This window comes from Physeter macrocephalus, chromosome 9 (assembly GCF_002837175.3).
Source record: "Physeter macrocephalus isolate SW-GA chromosome 9, ASM283717v5, whole genome shotgun sequence".
NCBI lineage: Eukaryota > Metazoa > Chordata > Mammalia > Artiodactyla > Physeteridae > Physeter > Physeter macrocephalus.
The window spans coordinates 83,465,158-83,483,780 of NC_041222.1; the positions used below are offsets into that span (position 1 = coordinate 83,465,158).

The 18,623-nt window shown below is 48.6% G+C and overlaps 1 protein-coding gene across 3 annotated transcripts in view; it reads right to left on the reverse strand.

Annotated features, from left to right (window-relative positions):
- IPPK (inositol-pentakisphosphate 2-kinase) overlaps window positions 1–18,281 on the reverse strand; it is a 56,018-nt gene extending 37,737 nt beyond the window's left edge. The window contains exons 1-7 of one of the 3 annotated variants that reach the window (XM_007111303.4): window positions 18,038–18,070; window positions 10,776–10,823; window positions 9,540–9,637; window positions 8,572–8,667; window positions 5,591–5,657; window positions 3,554–3,675; window positions 2,068–2,157 (exon numbers count right to left, since the gene is read on the reverse strand). In XM_007111303.4, the coding sequence (XP_007111365.1) occupies window positions 2,068–2,157; window positions 3,554–3,675; window positions 5,591–5,657; window positions 8,572–8,667; window positions 9,540–9,551 (387 nt within the window). In that variant the 5' untranslated portion in view covers window positions 9,552–9,637; window positions 10,776–10,823; window positions 18,038–18,070. Of the gene's footprint in view, window positions 1–2,067; window positions 2,158–3,553; window positions 3,676–5,590; window positions 5,658–8,571; window positions 8,668–9,539; window positions 9,638–10,775; window positions 10,824–18,037 lie in introns of all 3 variants that reach the window. The other 2 variants (XM_007111302.4, XM_028494141.2) reach the window with 2 other exon arrangements.
- Between the last annotated feature and the right edge of the window lie 342 nt (window positions 18,282–18,623).

Sequence of the window (18,623 nt, forward strand, 5' to 3'; positions counted from 1 at the left end):
GGTGAAAGACTTGTACACTGAAAACTATAAAATATTGCTGAAAGGAAATTAAAGAAAACCTAAGTTAAGTGGAAAGAGAGCCTGTGTTCACGGATTATAAGACTTAGTATTGTTAACATGGCAGTACTACCCAAAGTGACCTATAGATTCCTGAAACTTCTGTCAAAATTCCAAAGTCTTTTTTTGCAGTTATGAAAAATCCAATTCTCAAATTCACATGTAATTGTAAGGGGCCTCAAATAGCTAAAACAATCGTGAACAATCAATCTTGAAAAAGAAGAACAAAGCTAGAAGATTAACACTTCCTGATTTCAAAACTTACTACAAAGCTACAGCACTCAAGAGTGTGGTACTGGCATAAGGACAGACATATAGACCAATAGAATACAATAGAAGGCCAGAAATAAGCCCTCACATATATGGCCAATAGATCTTTGATAAAGGTGCCAAGACCATTCAATGGAGAAATGATGGCCTTTTCACAAGTGGTCCTGGGAAAACTGGATATCACCTGAAGTTGGGCCCTTACCTAACATCAAACACATAAACTAACTCAAAATGGATCAAAGACCTAAACATAAGAGCTGATACTATAAAACTCTTAGAAGAAAACATATGGGAAAAGCACCATGACCTTGGTTTACGTAAACATTTCTTGGATATGACACCAAAGGCATAGGCAACGAAAGAAAAAAAAGACAAATTAGACTTCATCAAAATTTAAAACTTTTGTGCAACAAAGGACACTATCAACAGAGTAAAAAGGCAACTAACAGAATGGGAGAAAATATTTGCAAATCACATATCTGATAAAGAGATTAACATCCAAAATAAACAGAGAACCCCTAAAACAACTAAAAAACAAACAACTCATTTCAAAAACAGGTAAAGAATTAGAATAGACATTTCTCCAAAGAAGATATACAAATAGCCAATAAGCACATGAACAGATGCTCAACATCACTAACCGTTAGAGAAATGCAAATGAAAATCACATGAGATACTACTTCATATCCATTAGGATGACTATAATCACAAACAGGGACAATAACAAGTGCAAGCAAGGATGTGGAGAAACTGAAGCCCTCATACATTGCTGGTGGGAATATAGAATGGTGCTATAGCTGTAGAAAACAAACTGCCATTTCCTCAAAAAGTTAAACAGAATTTCCCTAAGACCCAGCAATGCCACTCCTAGAAATATACCCAAGAGAACTGAAAACAGTGACACAAACATGTACATGTACACACACATTTATAGCAACATTATTCACAATAGCCAAAAGGAAAAAACCCACGTCCATCAATAGATGAATGGATAAACAAAATGTTCCCATACAATGGGGTATGATTCAGCCATAAAAGAAATGAAGTGCTGATAAATGCCACAATGTGTATGAACCTCAAAAATATTACGCTAAGTAAAAGAAGAGAGTCACAAAAAGCCATAATTTGTGTGATCCCATTTATAGGAAATGTCCGGAATAGGCAAATCCACAGAGATAGGTGGTTACCAGGGGTTGGCAGGACAGGGGGTGACTGCTAATGGGCACAGGACTTCTTTTTGAGGTGACGAAATGTTTTGGAATTAGATAGTGATGATGGTTGCACAACCTTATGAATAAACTAAAATCCACTGGATTATATACTTTAAAAGTGTAGGGCTTCCCTGGTGGCGCAGTGGTTGAGGGTCCACCTGTCGATGCAGGGGACGTGGGTTCGTGCCCCGGTCCGGGAGGATCCCACATGCCACGGAGCGGCTGGGCCCGTGAGCCATGGCCGCTAAGCCTGCACATCCAGAGCCTGTGCTCCGCAATGGGAGAGGCCACAACAGTGAGAGGCCCGCGTACCATAAAAAAAAATAAAAAAATAAAAATAAAAAAAGTGTAAATCTTAGGATATGCAAATATCTCAATTAAGAAGAAAAAGATGAACATGAAGTACTTTTGAAATAAAAAGTAAATAATATCTATGTTTTATTTTACTCCTCTGAAAACTCTAGGTGGCCCAGCCATTCATCACGAGGCTCTGTGCAGGGAGGGAACCCAGCTGGTCAACTCTTCTCACCTTGAGGTGCTGGTGCATGCAGTAACGACACACCTTATGCTTCATCTCATGCGTAACATCACTGGAGAAAGGAATAAACCCACATTTTGGCTGCAAAATAAACAAGTAAGGAAGAAAAAAAGCTTAGGGAGAAAACATATACCTGTAGGTAGACATATAACTACAGGATAATGAAGTGCAGCTCCCAGGAGAATCAGCAAGTGTTACATATAAACATTCCCAAAAGTTGCTTTTATCTTCAGTCCCCAGTGGGAATTGATGCTTCCCCAACTGCATCACATAAATATCTCTTTGCCGCTAGAGAATTCAAAGCCAGAACTCTCACTGGGGAAGAACAGTGATGCCTCAATTGCTAGCTTGACAACAAAGAGTAGCTTTGTGTTTTCATCATAGAACAAGACTGGAAAGACTCTAGGAGTGCAGATCTGCCACACACTCCAGCTCCAAGAAGAAGAACCCGTGGTCCCTCTGATAAGAATGTGTGAACGGGAAGGTGCCCATCTGATGGTTGCTGGGCTCCCAGAACATCTGAAACTCTAGTTGCCTTTTAAAAGCCATGATTTCTGGGCACATACAATATGAAAGACCACTGCCTAGCGTCAGGGCACTGAAGATCATGCTGCCCATCATTTGTGACGCCTGAGACACTCACCCTCTGGTTGGAGAAGCAAAACATCAGTCTACACTGAACACCCAGGGATGTGAATGCTGAGGGCCAAGAGCATGACCCACAAGTCACCACCAGAGGTTTGGAGGAAGGAAACAAATAACAAGATATCTGGCAGGCTTCCTGAGGGAGACTCAGGTGGCCACTCTGGACAATGAGCCACAGAGCTGAAGCAGGGGCCTGGCCCTTATCCAGCAATCACTGCCCTGCACTAGACAAGCGACATCCTTTGTCGCCTCCTCCTGAGGATTCCTGCCACGACAAACCAGGACCTTTAGAGTCACAGAGGCTTCTATGCCTCCTGGAGGTCTCTCCTGAGCATTCTCCTGAGAAGCAAAGGAACAGAGTGTCACCCAGTCTAAAGGGTGGTCCTCAAGCTGAGCTCTTGGAGCATGGCATGCAGTGTCACCAAGCAGCCAAGGAGGCACAGCTGGGAAGGAGGTCAAGAGAGGCCCTGGCAAGCTGCACCCTCCAAGGAAAATAAGCAGAGTGGAACCCATGCTTCCTTCTGGTGGCCATCGGCTAGGGCTTGTCCCTGGCTGGTTCCCTGTTATGACACCTGAGAACGAGCCTAAATCTGGGGGTCTGGGAAGCCATGCCCCTCAGGTCTGGCCAGGGTAAGGAACCAGAAGAGCATGGTGCAAGAGGCACGCACAGAAGGAGCAAGAAGTAAGCCTACTCTCTGGGAGTTGGGGGGCTGCCTAGGTCATGGGGCCCAGCATGGGCAAAGTGCACTCCAGGCAGATGACTCGTGGATTTACAGTCTGGACCCACCTTTCCCTTTTCCCCCACACCATTTCCCCCTTGACAGAAATCCACCTTGATCTCTACACACAGAATCGGCCGGTGCTCTGCAAAACGGTAGGTCTGAAGTCTGGCTAAATTGGGAAGGCACAGAGCATAACCACTGAGAGTGTCCAGGTCCTTGTCACAGCGAGATTCTGGAAAACAGAGCAAGGAAAATAACTGAGGATCAGTGCAAGAGAGACAAGATGACTCCATGGCAACTTGGATTCCTGTTGGGGAAGGATCAGCCTTACCCAAGAGAGGGCTGGCCTTGGCCTCCACTCTTAAGAGGTCACCTCTAAGCCTTGGGATGTCTTGCTTGAGGAGTTTACCTGGGGACCTAGAGTCACATGAGTATAATGCTGCAATCTGTGTTAGGAGTTTGGGCCCTGTAGTATCAGCTTGACCTCCAGAGGGGCTGGAGGCTGAGGGCAGCCACACAGGTGGTCAGCTGTGTCTATATGCCCAAGCCCCAGCAAAAACCCTAACCCCTCTTATCCCAGCTGGTTTTAATCTGTGTCCCTTAGCTGTAATAAGCCATAACCATGAGGATAACAGTGAGTTCTGTGGGTCCTTCTAGCAAATTATCAGACCTGAGATTGGTCCTGGGGACCCCCAAACATGCAGCTGTCATCAGGAGTGAGGGTGATCTTGGGAACTGCCCCCCAATTCTGTGACTCCCTTAACCCAGGAGCTCAGAGAGGAAGGAGGCAACAGCCACTACCTTCCTTTTAAAGCTTCCTTCAGAATACGCAAACACCAATGTTTCCTCAGCACTGACTGCTAGAAGCTATATTGTAGACAGTCACATAAGATATGGCCTCTTGGTCCCAGGAGAAGTCAGCTTTCCTCCTTCCACATAACAAGGCTGACTATGAGTCATTATTACAACAGGAGACGGTCTTATTACTGTTAAGTAGTATAACTGCCAATTATAAAACTAATGATGCTGTGTGGCACTAGTAACTAGATGGCAGAACCACAGCAGGCCTCAGTCTGTCTTTGTCTAGATGGGGAAAACAGAGCCAAGACACAGTCCAGGCTTCGAACAAAGCTGCTGCCTCCTTCCCCTTCATTGGTCCTCTCCTCCCATGAAGCCCTGCTCCTCACTGCTCCCCAAACTGAGGGCTCCAGGGCACAGTATCCTGTTTTCTTTCATTTTCCTAATCAAATACGGAAAGGATTTTATATTGACTCACTGCACACCCTGACTGCCTGGCTGCGCTTTAGGAGGAGACATTTCACTCCTCAACAACACAGATTTTACATCTTTGCCTCTGACTGTGACAGGAAAAGCTTTGACATGGTTACTGTCATTACTGCCACGAGCAAGTGCAGGGAAGGTACATGAGGTACTGAGGGGAAAATACGTGAGGTGACTGTGGGGAGGGTATGTTTGGTAATGAGTGGAAGGTATGGGAAGTAATGGGGGGAAGGTTTGGGAGATGATGGGGGAACGTATTTGTGGTGATTGGGGAAGGTACGGGAGGTGATGGGAGAAGGTCTGGGAGGTGACTAGGGGAAGGTATGTGTAGTGATGGGTGGAAAGCATGTGTGGTGATGGGGGGTGGGGTATGTATGGTGATGGTGGGGAAGTACATGAGGTGAAGCGGGGAGGTACAAAAATTCAAGTCTCCCACCTTACCTCAAGAGGATGAGCAGGTTGGGTGGTACTAGCTTCTGGGAGAAGGTTCTCAGGACTGCCACCCTCTAGGGCCTACCCCACCCTCCATGGCTCAGGTCTACCCCCGTTTTCCTTTGGACTCCTCCAGGCACCCCCTGGAGCCCACCTTCCCTTCCCTAAGTCTCCCTGAACTCCTTCAGCTCCCTCTTGGCTCCCAAATGCATTTTTATTTTTATTAATTTGTTCTTGGTCATATATTCCCTGCAGTGATCTGCAAATCTGATGCCCAGAATTGTATTCATGAGCTCCTAGGATTTCTACCCCTGATAATAAAGTTCCTGGCAGAAGAATTGCTAAAAACTATATCTATATCTACCTAACATGAGTAATAACGTCAAACACATTTCAAATGGAATATTATAAATTCGTAAGTTAGAAACCCTTACCTGGTCTTTCACACTGTATCTTTAAACAAAGCTGTTTCACAAAATCTAAAGGCAGCTGAACAACTTCCTGTAAGAACAAATAAGAAATACTCAGTGTGGGATGCACAACAATGTGAACATACTTAATGCCACAGAACCACACACTTAAAAATGGTTAAAATGGTAAGTTTTATGTATATGTTACCACATTAAAAAAAATACTCAGTATGTGGGTTTTAGGAATAAAACCTGCTCTGTTATTTTAAGGACATGTCCAGATAAAACAGAGATGCTAAAGTTTCTGTGCACTAAGAGGAACAGGCCCTCCTCAGAGCAGCTGGTGTCCACAGTGGTGGTGGCCAGAAGTGTGCCCCATGTCACCTACAGTCAGTCCCCATACAGTGCTCCTCACCGGGCTCCTCTGTTCTCACGGCGACTTCATCCTCATTCTCAGTGTCTGTGGACAGCAGAGCAGGGGCCTGAGGCAGTTCTCTGCCTGCAAGAAGTTCCTCACCAGCTATCTCCTCAGACAACCTGAGGCTCCTCACATTTCCATCTGAGAAGCAGCTCAAGGAACAAGGTCTGATCAAATATTAATCTCTGGGTGAGACGTCCTGGGCGCCCATCAGCCACAGGACTTAGGATGGCCAATATTTGGTACTTTGGGGCAAAAAACAAAGGAGCAACTACTCTCTACTATTTCTTGAAGTCTCCCAAACTAGGAGTTTCTATTTAATCCACTTTGCTCATCATCTTCCCCATGTTTCCAGGGTGGCAGAATTCTGACTTCTAAAGGAATCCCAAGGAGACGCAAGATACCTGCCTAGAATGAGAATGCTGGGATCCTTTCCACTTACATGCCACACCTTCTCCATCATGTCCTGTCCCACCTAACCTCCAGCTCACATGAAGACAGGCCTAGACCAGTCCCCAAACCAGTCAGGCAGGACCGGAGGCAGCACGGACACAAGGGGTGTGTCTGTCACTCTGTCTGAGCCTTGCTCTCTCACCACTGTGTTAGTTATGTCTCATCCCAGGACACAGAAGAGGGAAACACTCTCCCCAGGGCTCCACTTTAACCTAGCTCGTGCCATCAGTCAGAGAAAACAGCATCATTTACAAATGCTGATTTTGCCTGAACATGGTCTTGTTCAGGCCAGAAATGTGCTCTGTATCCCACATTTCAACAGTGCTGGGCCTGAGTGGCAGTCCTCTCTTGACACTACAACCACCTGGAGGAAAAGCAGGTTGTGTTTCACTCTGGCAGTGTCTTCACACGAAGGAGTTATGTCAACGGGATGAATATTCCCGAAATGTGACCTGGTGTGCTCACCTCATATGCCCAGAGCCTTTTGCACTGTGGACAAACAGAATCAAACCTGGAGCTAGAGCATGCCCTGGGCCCTGGGGGGACATCCCAATGCTATTCCCACCTGCCGGGCTGCCATTGGCTGGAACCCCAAGCTCCTCACCATTCTCCTTCACTGCTGGCCCCTCCTGGAAGAAAGGTCTAGAGCCCCCAAGTGCTGTGAGACAGAGAAACACTCCCAACTTGGCCAGAGGAGCATGCTCTCTCCCCAAGAAGGACACTGGTAGTTGGCATACCTGCATTCACTCATACACCGGCCAGGCCAAGAAGTAGGTGGCACCCAGCATGCAGATAGCTCAGAGACTCAGGCTCTCATGGGTGGTGGGTTTCAGGCTTTCACAATTCAACAGGACAGCTGGGGACCTCACTAGGGGTGGTGCCAGCCCCCAGGATGGCCCCAGTGACCTCTGCCCCTTTGTAGTCCCACACTGCCTAGGGCTGACCCGTGAAGGCCCCAGGATGCCATGAAAACGACAGACACAACTCCCGAACAGGTCGTCTCTCAGATGGTGTACTGGGGGAGTCAGGGCCAAGTCACAAGGATGCTCAGAGCCCTTCAGAGAGTCCACATTGGCAGGTGCTGAGGCCCCCAGTCAACAGCCAGCACCACACTGCCAGCTCCACGGCTCTGGGCCACCCTGGAAGAGGATCCTTAGCCCCAGCCTACAGATTAGACTACAGCCCTAAGAGACCCAAAGCAACACCACCCACAGTACTTCCTAAGCTGGCAAAGGACGACCCACCTTGGAGGATGTTTTGCCGTCGGAGCCATTTAAATTCTACTTTGCTAGGCAATCCTGAAGCTTCAAAGAAACTTTTACTCAACCTTCTTGGTATCATTTTTCTCAGGAGGGACACAAGGTACAGAATTTACAAAACAGAGGCAGTGCTCTCTCTGTTCAAAATGACAAACCTGCTAGTCTGTTCAGGGCTCTGATCTAAGACAAGCAGTCAGGCCAGCGTAAGCAGAGAAGCAGCAGTGATCAAAGTGGAGACAGAAGAATCGCTGTCCCAGGCATGTACCAAGGCCACTGGCTCTGAGGATTGCCAGGATCACAGGGCCAGTCCACTGTGGCTTCTTACGCTGCTCTCTTCATGAGTGTCTGAACAGCAGACCTTGCCTGTAACAGGCACTCCTCTCGGTCACTGAGACCAGAAAAAACCAGCAACGCAGACCACCTGCAGGTAGGTGGAGGTCATCACCCCACATGGGCTTCAGCTGGCTTCTCCCACGAGACCAGGTCACACCTCCCATCATGGGGGTCCCCTTTTCTCCCTAACTTGCTCAAAGGTACCCACTGAAGGTCAGTGTTGCTGCCTGGACCTCACTAGAGAGTTCTCACCAAACTGAATGCCTCCATGAGGGCAGGATGGTGAAGACCAGGAGTCTCAGCAAGTGAAGGTCTGACAAAGTATCTCTGAACCTCATGCTAGAAAATGGGAATAACACTATCTGCTCTGCTACTTCACAGTGCAACAAATGAGAAAAGCACTTGGAAACTTTGTAACTAACACAGTGTGGGGTGGGGGGGCCGGTATCATTAAGCAACTTCCAAACTATAATTGAGAAGTTGGTACTTTGATACAGAACAGGCCCATGAATTTAGACCACATTAAAAAAAAAATCACTTACCCCACAATGAACATAGTTCTCTCCCAAAAACTCTTTCATGACATTTTTGCCAAAGTCCACTATGTTCTGTAGGTGCTGAAATATTTCTTCCGAGGTCTGCAAAAGAGAAGGACAAGAAGACCTCAACGACCAGGACCTCCTAGACTCTGACACCACCACAAGCCCCTGTCACATACAGGGCTGCCATGTATGTGGCCACAAAAAGCCACCAGTGGCCCTGGACCTGGAGGAAGGTGAGCCTCACCATGAAGACTGCCACACTCACTGGAGCTTCTGCCCCACAGGGCCCCCAGGCCCACCTCTGCATTGTACTCAGGGCCCCATGTGATTGTGAAACCATAAGTTTGAGAACCATATCTGTGCCCCTGCCTTCCTCCCCACCAGGAACACACGTGGATTCCGCCAGTGGCCCATGCACACCTTCTGAGGAATTCGACTTTAAAAATCTGTCCCATCCAAAAATCAGTAGATATTTAGATTTTATTCTTCAGCTTCTAGATGTAGAAATAAAATATTTTCTCCTCAGAGGTTCTTAAAGAATCAATAAGCTGTGAGATTTAGGTGAGACAAAAAATCATTCCTGTATCCCTCACTCTGACCCAAGGTGAGAAGTACAAAGGGTTGATCACAGTCTCGCTCAGGAGTGAGAGGGCTGTCTTCTTCAAACCGCAGGCTGGGAGGTGCCTGACACATGGCTCAGGCTCTGGGGAGTTCTCAGTCTGAGCTGCCACCCAGGCACCATAAAACAGGCAGACCACAGTCTGCATTCCGGGGGACTACTGTATTAGAACGAAGCCTGACAAAAAACCCCAGAACACACCCAGTGGCTCCGTACGTAGAGCTGTGGACACAGGGCTTCTGATAAAAAGTTCTTCTTATTGACAGAATTAACACACACAACTCCCCACAAATAATGCAGCTGGCATCACACAGTGCCATTTATATAATAAAGAAAGGCGAATTGTTACCTTGGAAGACATTGCCTCAATAAATGTAAACAGGAAAAACTGAAAATAGAGGCATCCAGAGAACGCTGGCCCTTCACCGAGGCTAGGCTCTGTAGACCCTGAGTGGGGATAGAGGGGAGGGGAGGGGGGCTAGAGGCAGCCTCCGAGATGTTTCTAGTTTCCACCTGGATTCCACGGAAACAGAACCACCCTGTACAATTCTCTTCAGCAGCTGCACCCTCCCATCCTGTGCCATCTTTCTCTGAACTAACTACACTGTCCCCAGATCTCACTGCAGCCCCACTGTGATGGCAGCCCCCAGCTTTCTCCCACAGTCCCTGCTTTTCCTTCTATGAAGCTAACCTGCAAGTGTGCCCTTCATTTGCACAATCAGCCACCATTGATACCCATCAGCCATCCACCTCACCTTCTTTTCTGGCTGTTTCTCCATAACTCAAACGAGGTGAGGTGGTGACTCATGTCTCCTACACCCTGATCTTGAGCCCAATTTCTACTCACCACCCAACAACCACCAGCCCTGCCCCCACTGTGTGGGTGTGACCTGCAGCTCCTGCCTTTTCTCCCCTTTTAAGATAAGAGATTATGCTCACACCTAGCCCCTCTGGACCTCCCTCCTTCCCCCCAGACCATGAAAGAGGAAAGGCTCCCACAGGGCTATGCCATATTGACCACTGCAACCATTTAGATAAACACCACAATGACATCCCGCCTCAATGTAGAGAGACACTGCAACTTAGTGGTCAGCGGGCATACAACAGAACAACAATGGCTTTCTGAGGGTGTCCATGGTACTCTGCCTGGTTGACTCAGTGAATAAAAACACAAGGCTCCATCTGAACTGCCCGTTGTGACTTGTAACACTGACTGTCTACCACAGCATCACAGACTTCATTTTCATTGATACAATTCCACAGATGGGGAAACTTAGGCAGCAGGGTGTAAGGAAATGGCCAAGGCAAAGCCAAGTCCTGGTCCTGGGTTCCCCAGCCACAAGCAGAGCTCTCTGAACTAGTCAGGGAGGCTCCTGGCTCAGTACCCAGGGACTAACCATGATGACCCACAGTGACCCCAGCAGGTCAAAGTGCTGAATTCAGCACGAAAGATGGACACACTGCTTTCGCCATTGAATGCCTGTATCATATTCAAATTTCTAAAGTTAGCATTAAAACTTCTGCATCAGAAAAAAATCAGAGTTTTCTTAAATAATTATTTTAATGATTGGGTGGCAAATCTTACCTTCTTCCTATTAGGAGGAAACTTCAGAAAACGAAGCACCACACAACGCTATTGGAAAATAAAACAAAGTCTGATTAGTACCTACCCAAAGCCTGGGGATAAGGGTGGGTGGCTGTGGATAAGGAGCCATCCTCAGCAGTGCAGATGCTGGAAGCCCCACAGGCAGCCAGTGCCCCGGGGAGGAGGTGGGGACCAGTACTGGGCCACACGTCTGAAGACACAGAGCAACCAGGAAAACCTGTGCTCTCTGACCTAGCCAGCCCACTCCCAGTAATTTATCTTAATTAAAGATGCACAGAAGATTTAGCTACTGCATATAAAAGTACTGTTTATAATTCCAAATAAAATGGAAACAACCTAAACGTCCAACAATAGTAGGATGGTTAAATACAGAGGGACATATTCCAGACCATGGAATACTATGCAGTCATTTACAAGAAAATAAGGAAGATCCATATTTACAGACACAAAGGTACAGTCATCATCTACTGATAAATGAAAAAGATTACAGAATAGAGCTTATAGAATGAACCTATCTTTATAAATATGTACATACACGTGTGTGTGTGTGTGTGTATTAGAGAATGATGTATGGGTATAGTTCTATTTATGTAAAGCTCAAAAACAGACAAGACTAAGATCTCTGGCAGGTGGGATGGTCCCTAAGAAAGGCTCTAGAAGGGGCTGGTCATGAGAATACGGGTCCATGTATTTTGTCATAATCAAGCTGTATATACGCATATGATCTGACCACTTTTCTGTAGATTTATTACTCTTCATTTTTTAAAGTTAGTAAAACAAAAAATTTTAAATAAAGTATGTGCATGCTGAGCTTGTATGAACTGTCTGAAAGGGCTTCAAAATAGGTAACCACGTGTCCAGGTAGCACCAACTGGGAATTTATTTTTTAAAGTTCTGTTTATTTGGGTTTTCCAATTTTTTACAATGCTCATATAACATACATTACAAAAATGTTTTTAAAAAAAGTTTTAAAAAATGGAAAAAAATAACCTTTTAAACTAGTACAGCCTTTGAAATGGCCATTCTCCAAGAAAATAACCTGGATGTGTTGTGGAGCCTTGGTAATAGGGGAGACAGTTCCATGTGGACAACTTTGGAAACCATTCCCATGGAGACAGGGAGTTCCAGGCAGAAGGGCTTGGGCTGGGAACCTGGACGGTGCCCAGAGAGAAGCAGTGAACAGGAGCAGGAAAGCAGAGGTGCAGGAGCTCAGACACTGTCTGGAGCACTGGGATATAGGCGGGGTGGGAGGAGCTGGTGATTGAAGATGCTCAGAAAGTGCAGCTTTAGAACCCAAAACATGGCTGAGAGCAAGGAAGGCCCATAGAGACGAGATCCATTTCCCTAGCCCACAGCCCCCCTGGTACTTCCTACCCCTGCCCCTGCACCAGGGCCCTGCCAGCTCACAAGGTCCTAACCAGTTGTAAAGGAAACAACTCCTTTCCTTTTAAACTAAATATCTGAAACCAGATTTTAAAACATACCCTCTTCATAGTGTCTAGGATAAAATGCTAAGAACGTGAAGAGAAAGGGGTGAGACTAAGAAGAGGGGCTTAACAAGAGTTTCTGCACAGTCTGGGGCAGAGGCAGCTCTTCCCTGTTCCAAAGCAGGACAGGGAATCTTAGGCCAGGGCCACACCTTTTCTGTCCTTGAGGACAGAAAATCATGGTGTGTTCTCTCAAACCATGGAACACTAGATGAAAATCAAAGATTTTAACAACCTGAAAAAGTCAGTGAATGGAGAAATGACACACATAAACACATACACATTAAACAACCTCAAAACATACAACATGCCACTTATAAAAGGAGTAGAAAGCATTCAGTGCCATGAGGGTCCCAGGCCATGGCAGTGGGGGCTGAGTACTGGCATGTCATGTGCCAGGAGGCCTAGGAGATGTTCCTTCGATCCCCTCTGAGAACCCACCCAAGTCCTCAAAACACCAAGACATCAGCAAAGCCTGGATCACAACAGCTCTAAAAGCACAACAATGTGAATGTCTGACAGCACAGGAACTCTGGCTGCCTAAGTGCTCTGTAGCCTTGAAAACCTGTGTGAAGAATTATCTACATATTTATGCTGTAGGGTTGAGTGAAAAAGCAGAAAACAAAAACAGACAGATAGGATGCTTAAGTACCCAATAAAAGCATATAATAGAAGGAAGTACACAAAGTGTTAACAAAAATTATTTTCTTAGTAGGGAGACATTGGATGCTTTTTACTTTCTTCCTTCTAGTATTCTGTATTTTCTGGGGCAGAGAGAGGAACAAATGATTGGTATTAAATAAAAATAAAAGACAATATATAAAAGGGTCACCTGCCCATGTGAAGTCCAAGGAAGGAAACTTGTGGGTGGAATTAAGACTCCAGGGCCTCTTGGCAAAGAGACAAGGTGTGAGGTGATCAGTCGCTGAAGCCTCACTGCTGGAGGACAAGCTCAAGTCAGGTTTTCCACCAGAGTGAGGATATAACCCAGGATGGGGCCCCAAAAAGACCCCAGGGAAGCAGAGATCAGGCAACTTTCAAGGGAAAGGGAGACAGATAAACACAACAACAGAAGGAATCACCCCTCAGGGTGCTGCCCCAGGCATCCCAAAATGGCTCAGCCCTGCTTCTCAGTGAGGCCACCACCCACAGACACCCCACTTGGGCACAGCCCAGGTCTTCCATCAGAATATCCGTGACAGAATACCAAGCCAAGTCACTTGCCTCTGCTGACCAGAGGCAACCAGAAACACACCCCAGGGCCCACAGAAGGATAAGAGGGACAAGGTGTGGGACGCATTGTTGGGCTGACAGCCTCAGACAGAACAGATGGAGGGTGACTCGAGACATCTCATAGAGCAACTGTCCCCAACCATTTTGGCACCAGGGACCACTTTTGTGGAAGACAATTTTTCCACGGCAGGGGCCGGTGGGTGGTCCAGGCAGTAATGTCAGCGATGGGGAGCGGCAGATGAAGCTTTGCTCGCTTGCCCGCCACTCACCTCCTGCTGTGCGGCCTGGTTCCTAACAGGCCTTGGACCCATACCGGTCCACAGACCAGGGGTTGGGAACCCCTGTCATAGAGGGGAGCCAAGGACTCCGAAAGGAGGCCAGACAGGAGGTGGAGACCACAGGTGGGGACAGCAGGTGTCTGGAACAGGCAGGACATTTTCCTTCCCAAGTTTCACCTGCCTGTATGGACCCACAGCTGCCTCAGGACTGAAGCAGACACAGATGCAAGTTGTGAGGTGGGGGACAGGACAGTGGAGGTGTAAGCCCAGGTGACATCTGGGGGCGGGACACTCAGGGGCTGCAGCAGAAGAGGTGTTCAGATGGTCCCTAAAGGATGGAAAATCCAACAGCCAGAAGAGAATCAGAACGTTTTATAAAGACATACCACAAATGCATGGAACGCACAGTGAGGGTGTCGTAGAGTGGAGCCTTCAAGGACCCCAGGCTCTCGAAGGCCACATGATGGCCAAAGAGCAGGTGTCCAAACAAACCAAGAGGTAGGTGACCCAGTGCTGTGGTCTCATCCTTCTGCAGCAGATACAGAAACCTTCCTTACCTTCCTGGTAAAAGAGGCAGCTGCTGTCCTGAGTTCTGCTGAGGAGGAAGAAGGTATTGTTGGGGCGGGGGAAGTGACCATGCCACCTTAGGATACCAGGCCTAGTCCAGCAGACCCCCACATGCTAGAAAGACAGAGCTCAGCACTCACCAAGGCCAGGACTGGAAACCACCAAAGGGAATATATTTTGGAAATAACATATCCTAACCATTCAACTGCAGGTGATCCCAGGAATAAAGACAGGGCTACATGCACAGCTCTCCAATAAGACATCACCAAGAAGTCACATCAGCTGTATCAACCTGTATGAATATCATTAAAAATCTCAAATGCAGAATAAGTTACTTGTTCAAAAAAAATACTACAGGCAACAGAACGTTAATACTCTTTCTACTAGATTCAGGAGAAAATTAAGCCCAGGACTTGGGAATACGCCATTAAAAAAAGAAAGAAAGAAAAAAAAAAAAGAGAACAACTCATTTGCTTCCAACAGCTCCATTAAGAAGTGTGATCTTCAAATCCTAAAACACAAGAGAAGAGAAACACACAGCTCCTGACTGCCTGAACCCCATATCTTCAGGACAAACACCCCAGGGCATCAAAACAATTGCAGAAAGGATCTGAAGCCTGATCAGAATCTTAGAAAGGCTATAAAACCTGAAAGATCAGGAACCAACTTTTGATAAAAGATCTTGGTTGGCGGGTCTTTCATGTTACCTCTGTCAATAAGGAGGAAAACGTCACAACAGCTTAGTGTGATAAAGGGAGTGGGCCCCTGTTTGCCCTGCACCCCAGAGGCGAAGGCAGCTCAGTGCCTGGGGAGGAGTCTCTGCCTGGCCTGCCCTGGGTGACTCCCCCCACTGAAGGCACATACGAGATCAAATGACAAACCAGACTTACAGTGACCTTCACAGGACAGGATGCCAAGCCAAGGAGAACAAGACCAAGGTAAAGAAGGGTCACTGCAGATGAAAAAGCAACACCACCACACGGAGAGAAATCCCACTTGGCAGCAGCGCACTTGAGGGCAGTGCCAGGCTTCGTGACCACAGCTCAGCATGAACACAAGTATGGCACAGCCCCTAGAACAGTGACAGCACCCTCGGGCTACAGTAAGGAAAGGAAAGTACGTGCCCACAAGGGAAATGCCCTTGCCCAAGACCCCCTACAGGGTCAGTGCCAGGGACTCCAGGCACCCACTAGAGTACAGTGTCAGGTTGGCCACAGCCTTAGACACCTCAGAGGGTCAGTGCCAGGGCCAAGGACCAGTGCCTGGGAAAGAGTTAAATTGCACAGCTGGACCCAAGGATGCTGAGCACTGGGCCACAGGAAAACTGACAGCAACCTGTCAACAACTGGCATACCGTTCTCATACCGTCTCACACTGTCATCTCTTACTGCCCAACCCTGAGCACACCCCACACTATGCCCCTCCTTCAGCCTGCACTTAGCTCCTCCATATCCAGGCCCCATTTTCTACAAGTCCTATGCTCCTGGAAGCCTCCCAACCCACCAGCCTGGAAGGCTGTCTGTCTGTGTCTTATCCCATGTTCCTTCAGTGCGGATGCCAGGCCTCAGGACTGGCTGGCTGAAGGTATGTCGGGTTCTGACACTGGAAAGGAGAGGGGACAGACTCATCACTTTTTAAGGACCTTTCAATTCTGAAAGTAGATGATGCCCCCTCTGAGAAAGAGACCATCTCCCGATCTGAAAGAAACCTGGTGAGGGTCACCCTCTACTTCAGAATGAACGAGGTGGGTCTGGAGAGTCCACCCATGGGAGCAGAAATACTTGGTGCTCACCCACCTTCTTCTATCCCACTCACACACACACACCCTCTCCTTGGGCACAGTAGGGTCCTGAAAGCTGCCTTCCAGGGCTCTGTCCTCCCTCAAGGCCCAGGCAAAGCACAAAGGTTTCTCCACACCCCAGGGGCAGAGTTCTCCCTTTACTCAGAGCCTTCACTTGGTGGGAACCTTTTCTTACAAGACTCCTCGTGATGATAATCTTCAAATTCAAATGATGAGCTAACAACAACCAAGCAGGAATGAGCACAGTAAAGCAAATTTAGATTTAAAATAAAGAATGGGGCTTCCCTGGTGGCGCAATGGTTGAGAGTCCGCCTGCCGATGCAGGGGACGCGGGTTCGTGCCCCGGTCCGGGAAGATACCACATGCCGCGGAGCGGCTGGGCCCATGAGCCATGGCCGCTGAGCCTGCGCGTCCTGAGCCTGTGCTCCGCAACGGGAGAGGCCACAACAGTGAGAGGCCCGCGTACCGCAAAAAAAAATAAATAAATAAAGAATGAAGAGAACAGGTACAGGATAGCCTGGTGACTCAGTTTAAAAGGGGTGGGGGGGGAAGGAAAAAGAAACATGACCCTAACACCTGGGGCTGTGCAACAAGGGAAAGGGCCAGTTGCCCTGGAGGGTAGACACATGCTTGTCAGGAACAATGGAGAAGGCATCTGAGTGCCCAAGGCCTGGTGTTCTTTTACGCTGAGTCTGGAACTTGCTACTTCATTTGACGCTACTTTTGAAACTCAGTACATTAGCCAAAAGAAGCCTTAATTAGCTTTACATAAAATGAAGATATACCATGCAATCTTACAGAGGAATTGGAAGATGAGCTCCCCATAGGAGCTGTTGGGCTGGGTCAGAGCTTTTAACCGCCAAGTCCAAGGTGGATGGTAGTTATCACTTGCATAACTTGTCCAGCTCCTCATCTTTCTAGCAATTCCGCAAAGCGGATTCTGTTACTAGTTCCACTTTGCAAATGCAGAAACTGAGCCTGAGCCAGGCAGCGGTAGAACTGGGATTCTGCCCAGCTCTGTGTAACTGCAACTCCCACACTCTTAAGCCCTCAGTGACACCTATCACTCCTCCCCCAGCCCACCACATTCCTGCCTGGTTGTATTAGACAGCAAGATGTCAGAGAGATCTGGGCCTTCACACAAATCCACAAGCTTCTCTTCCCGGATTCAACTCACTGGGAGTCCTCACTGCACTCTCTGAAACTCTCTTCCTTACTGAATTAAGAAAGGAAAATTCTTTAATTTCTAAAAAATTCTGGAGAAGAACCTGTAGACAATGCTCCACTAATATTAACAACAGCAGCAGGAGAACAGCAATTCCCTGCATCTCAGGGAGGTAACAGCACCCCCAAGCACTTTGCTTCTTTCTCCTGACCTTGCCCGTACCCTGTATCTTCCCTAAGGCTACTCCGGACGGCCTCACCGCAGCTGGGCAGTCGGAGGCGGCACCGTGTGAGGCCGGGATGGGGCGCGTTGGAAGGACGCGGAACAAACCCGGGGGGAAAAGGTGACACTGGGGGAACAGGGAACCGATTTGGAGAGAGGGGAGTGCTCGGGAGACATGGCACCAACCTAGGGGGAGGAGAGCGCTGGGGGGACGCGGAACTGATCTGGGGGAAGGCGGTGACACCAGCGGGACGCGGAACTGACCCGACGGGGAGGGGTGATGCTGGGGGGACGCGAAACTTATCGCGGGGCAGTGACACTGGGGGAACGCGCAACCGACCGGAAGGAGGGCTGCTGGGGAACCGATCAGGGGTAGTGGGTCCTGAGGGGATGCAGAACCGACCTGAGCGGAGGGGGTGCTTGGGGGACGCGGAACCCACCGGGAGTAGGGTAAGGGCCCTGAACCGCGCCGACAGTCAACCGCTCACCTGTGCGTGGGCCACCACTAGGCTCTTGTTGCCTTCACCGTGGTACCCCCATTCATTCTCGTCCATCTTCCCCTCGTCCATCCCACGGTGCGGCCCTGGAGCCTCGCGGGGCCACGAGCTGAGGGCCGCTGGTTCGCCTAGGCACCAGCCGCAGACGACCGGGGAGGAGCTCCTGTCAGCCGCCGCCTGAGCTAGACCCAGCTGCCCGCACTCGCAGGCGCTGGCCGCCGGAAGCCACGCCCCCAACATCTCCCATGGCCGAGCCGGGCGACTTCCGGGTTCGAGCCCGCTTCTCCTCTGTTGACCACGGTGGTGGATGGACTGGTGGCCATCTTAGGTACTGGCACAGTGACTCACTTCCGGAGCGCGATCTTGAGAACCGGAAGGGAGGCTTCCGACCTGGGCGCCGGAAGTGAGACAAGCGGGAGGAGCCGGCTGCTACCCGGCGACCAGGACTGGCCTGCTGGGGAACATGAGTCCAGGCGGGCTGGGGTTAGAGTGGTACTGGCGCGCTAGGAGCCAAGGGGTCCCATTGGGGTTGGGGGCGAGGGACGTCCAAGCAAGCCGGGAGCTTGGAAGGGGACGG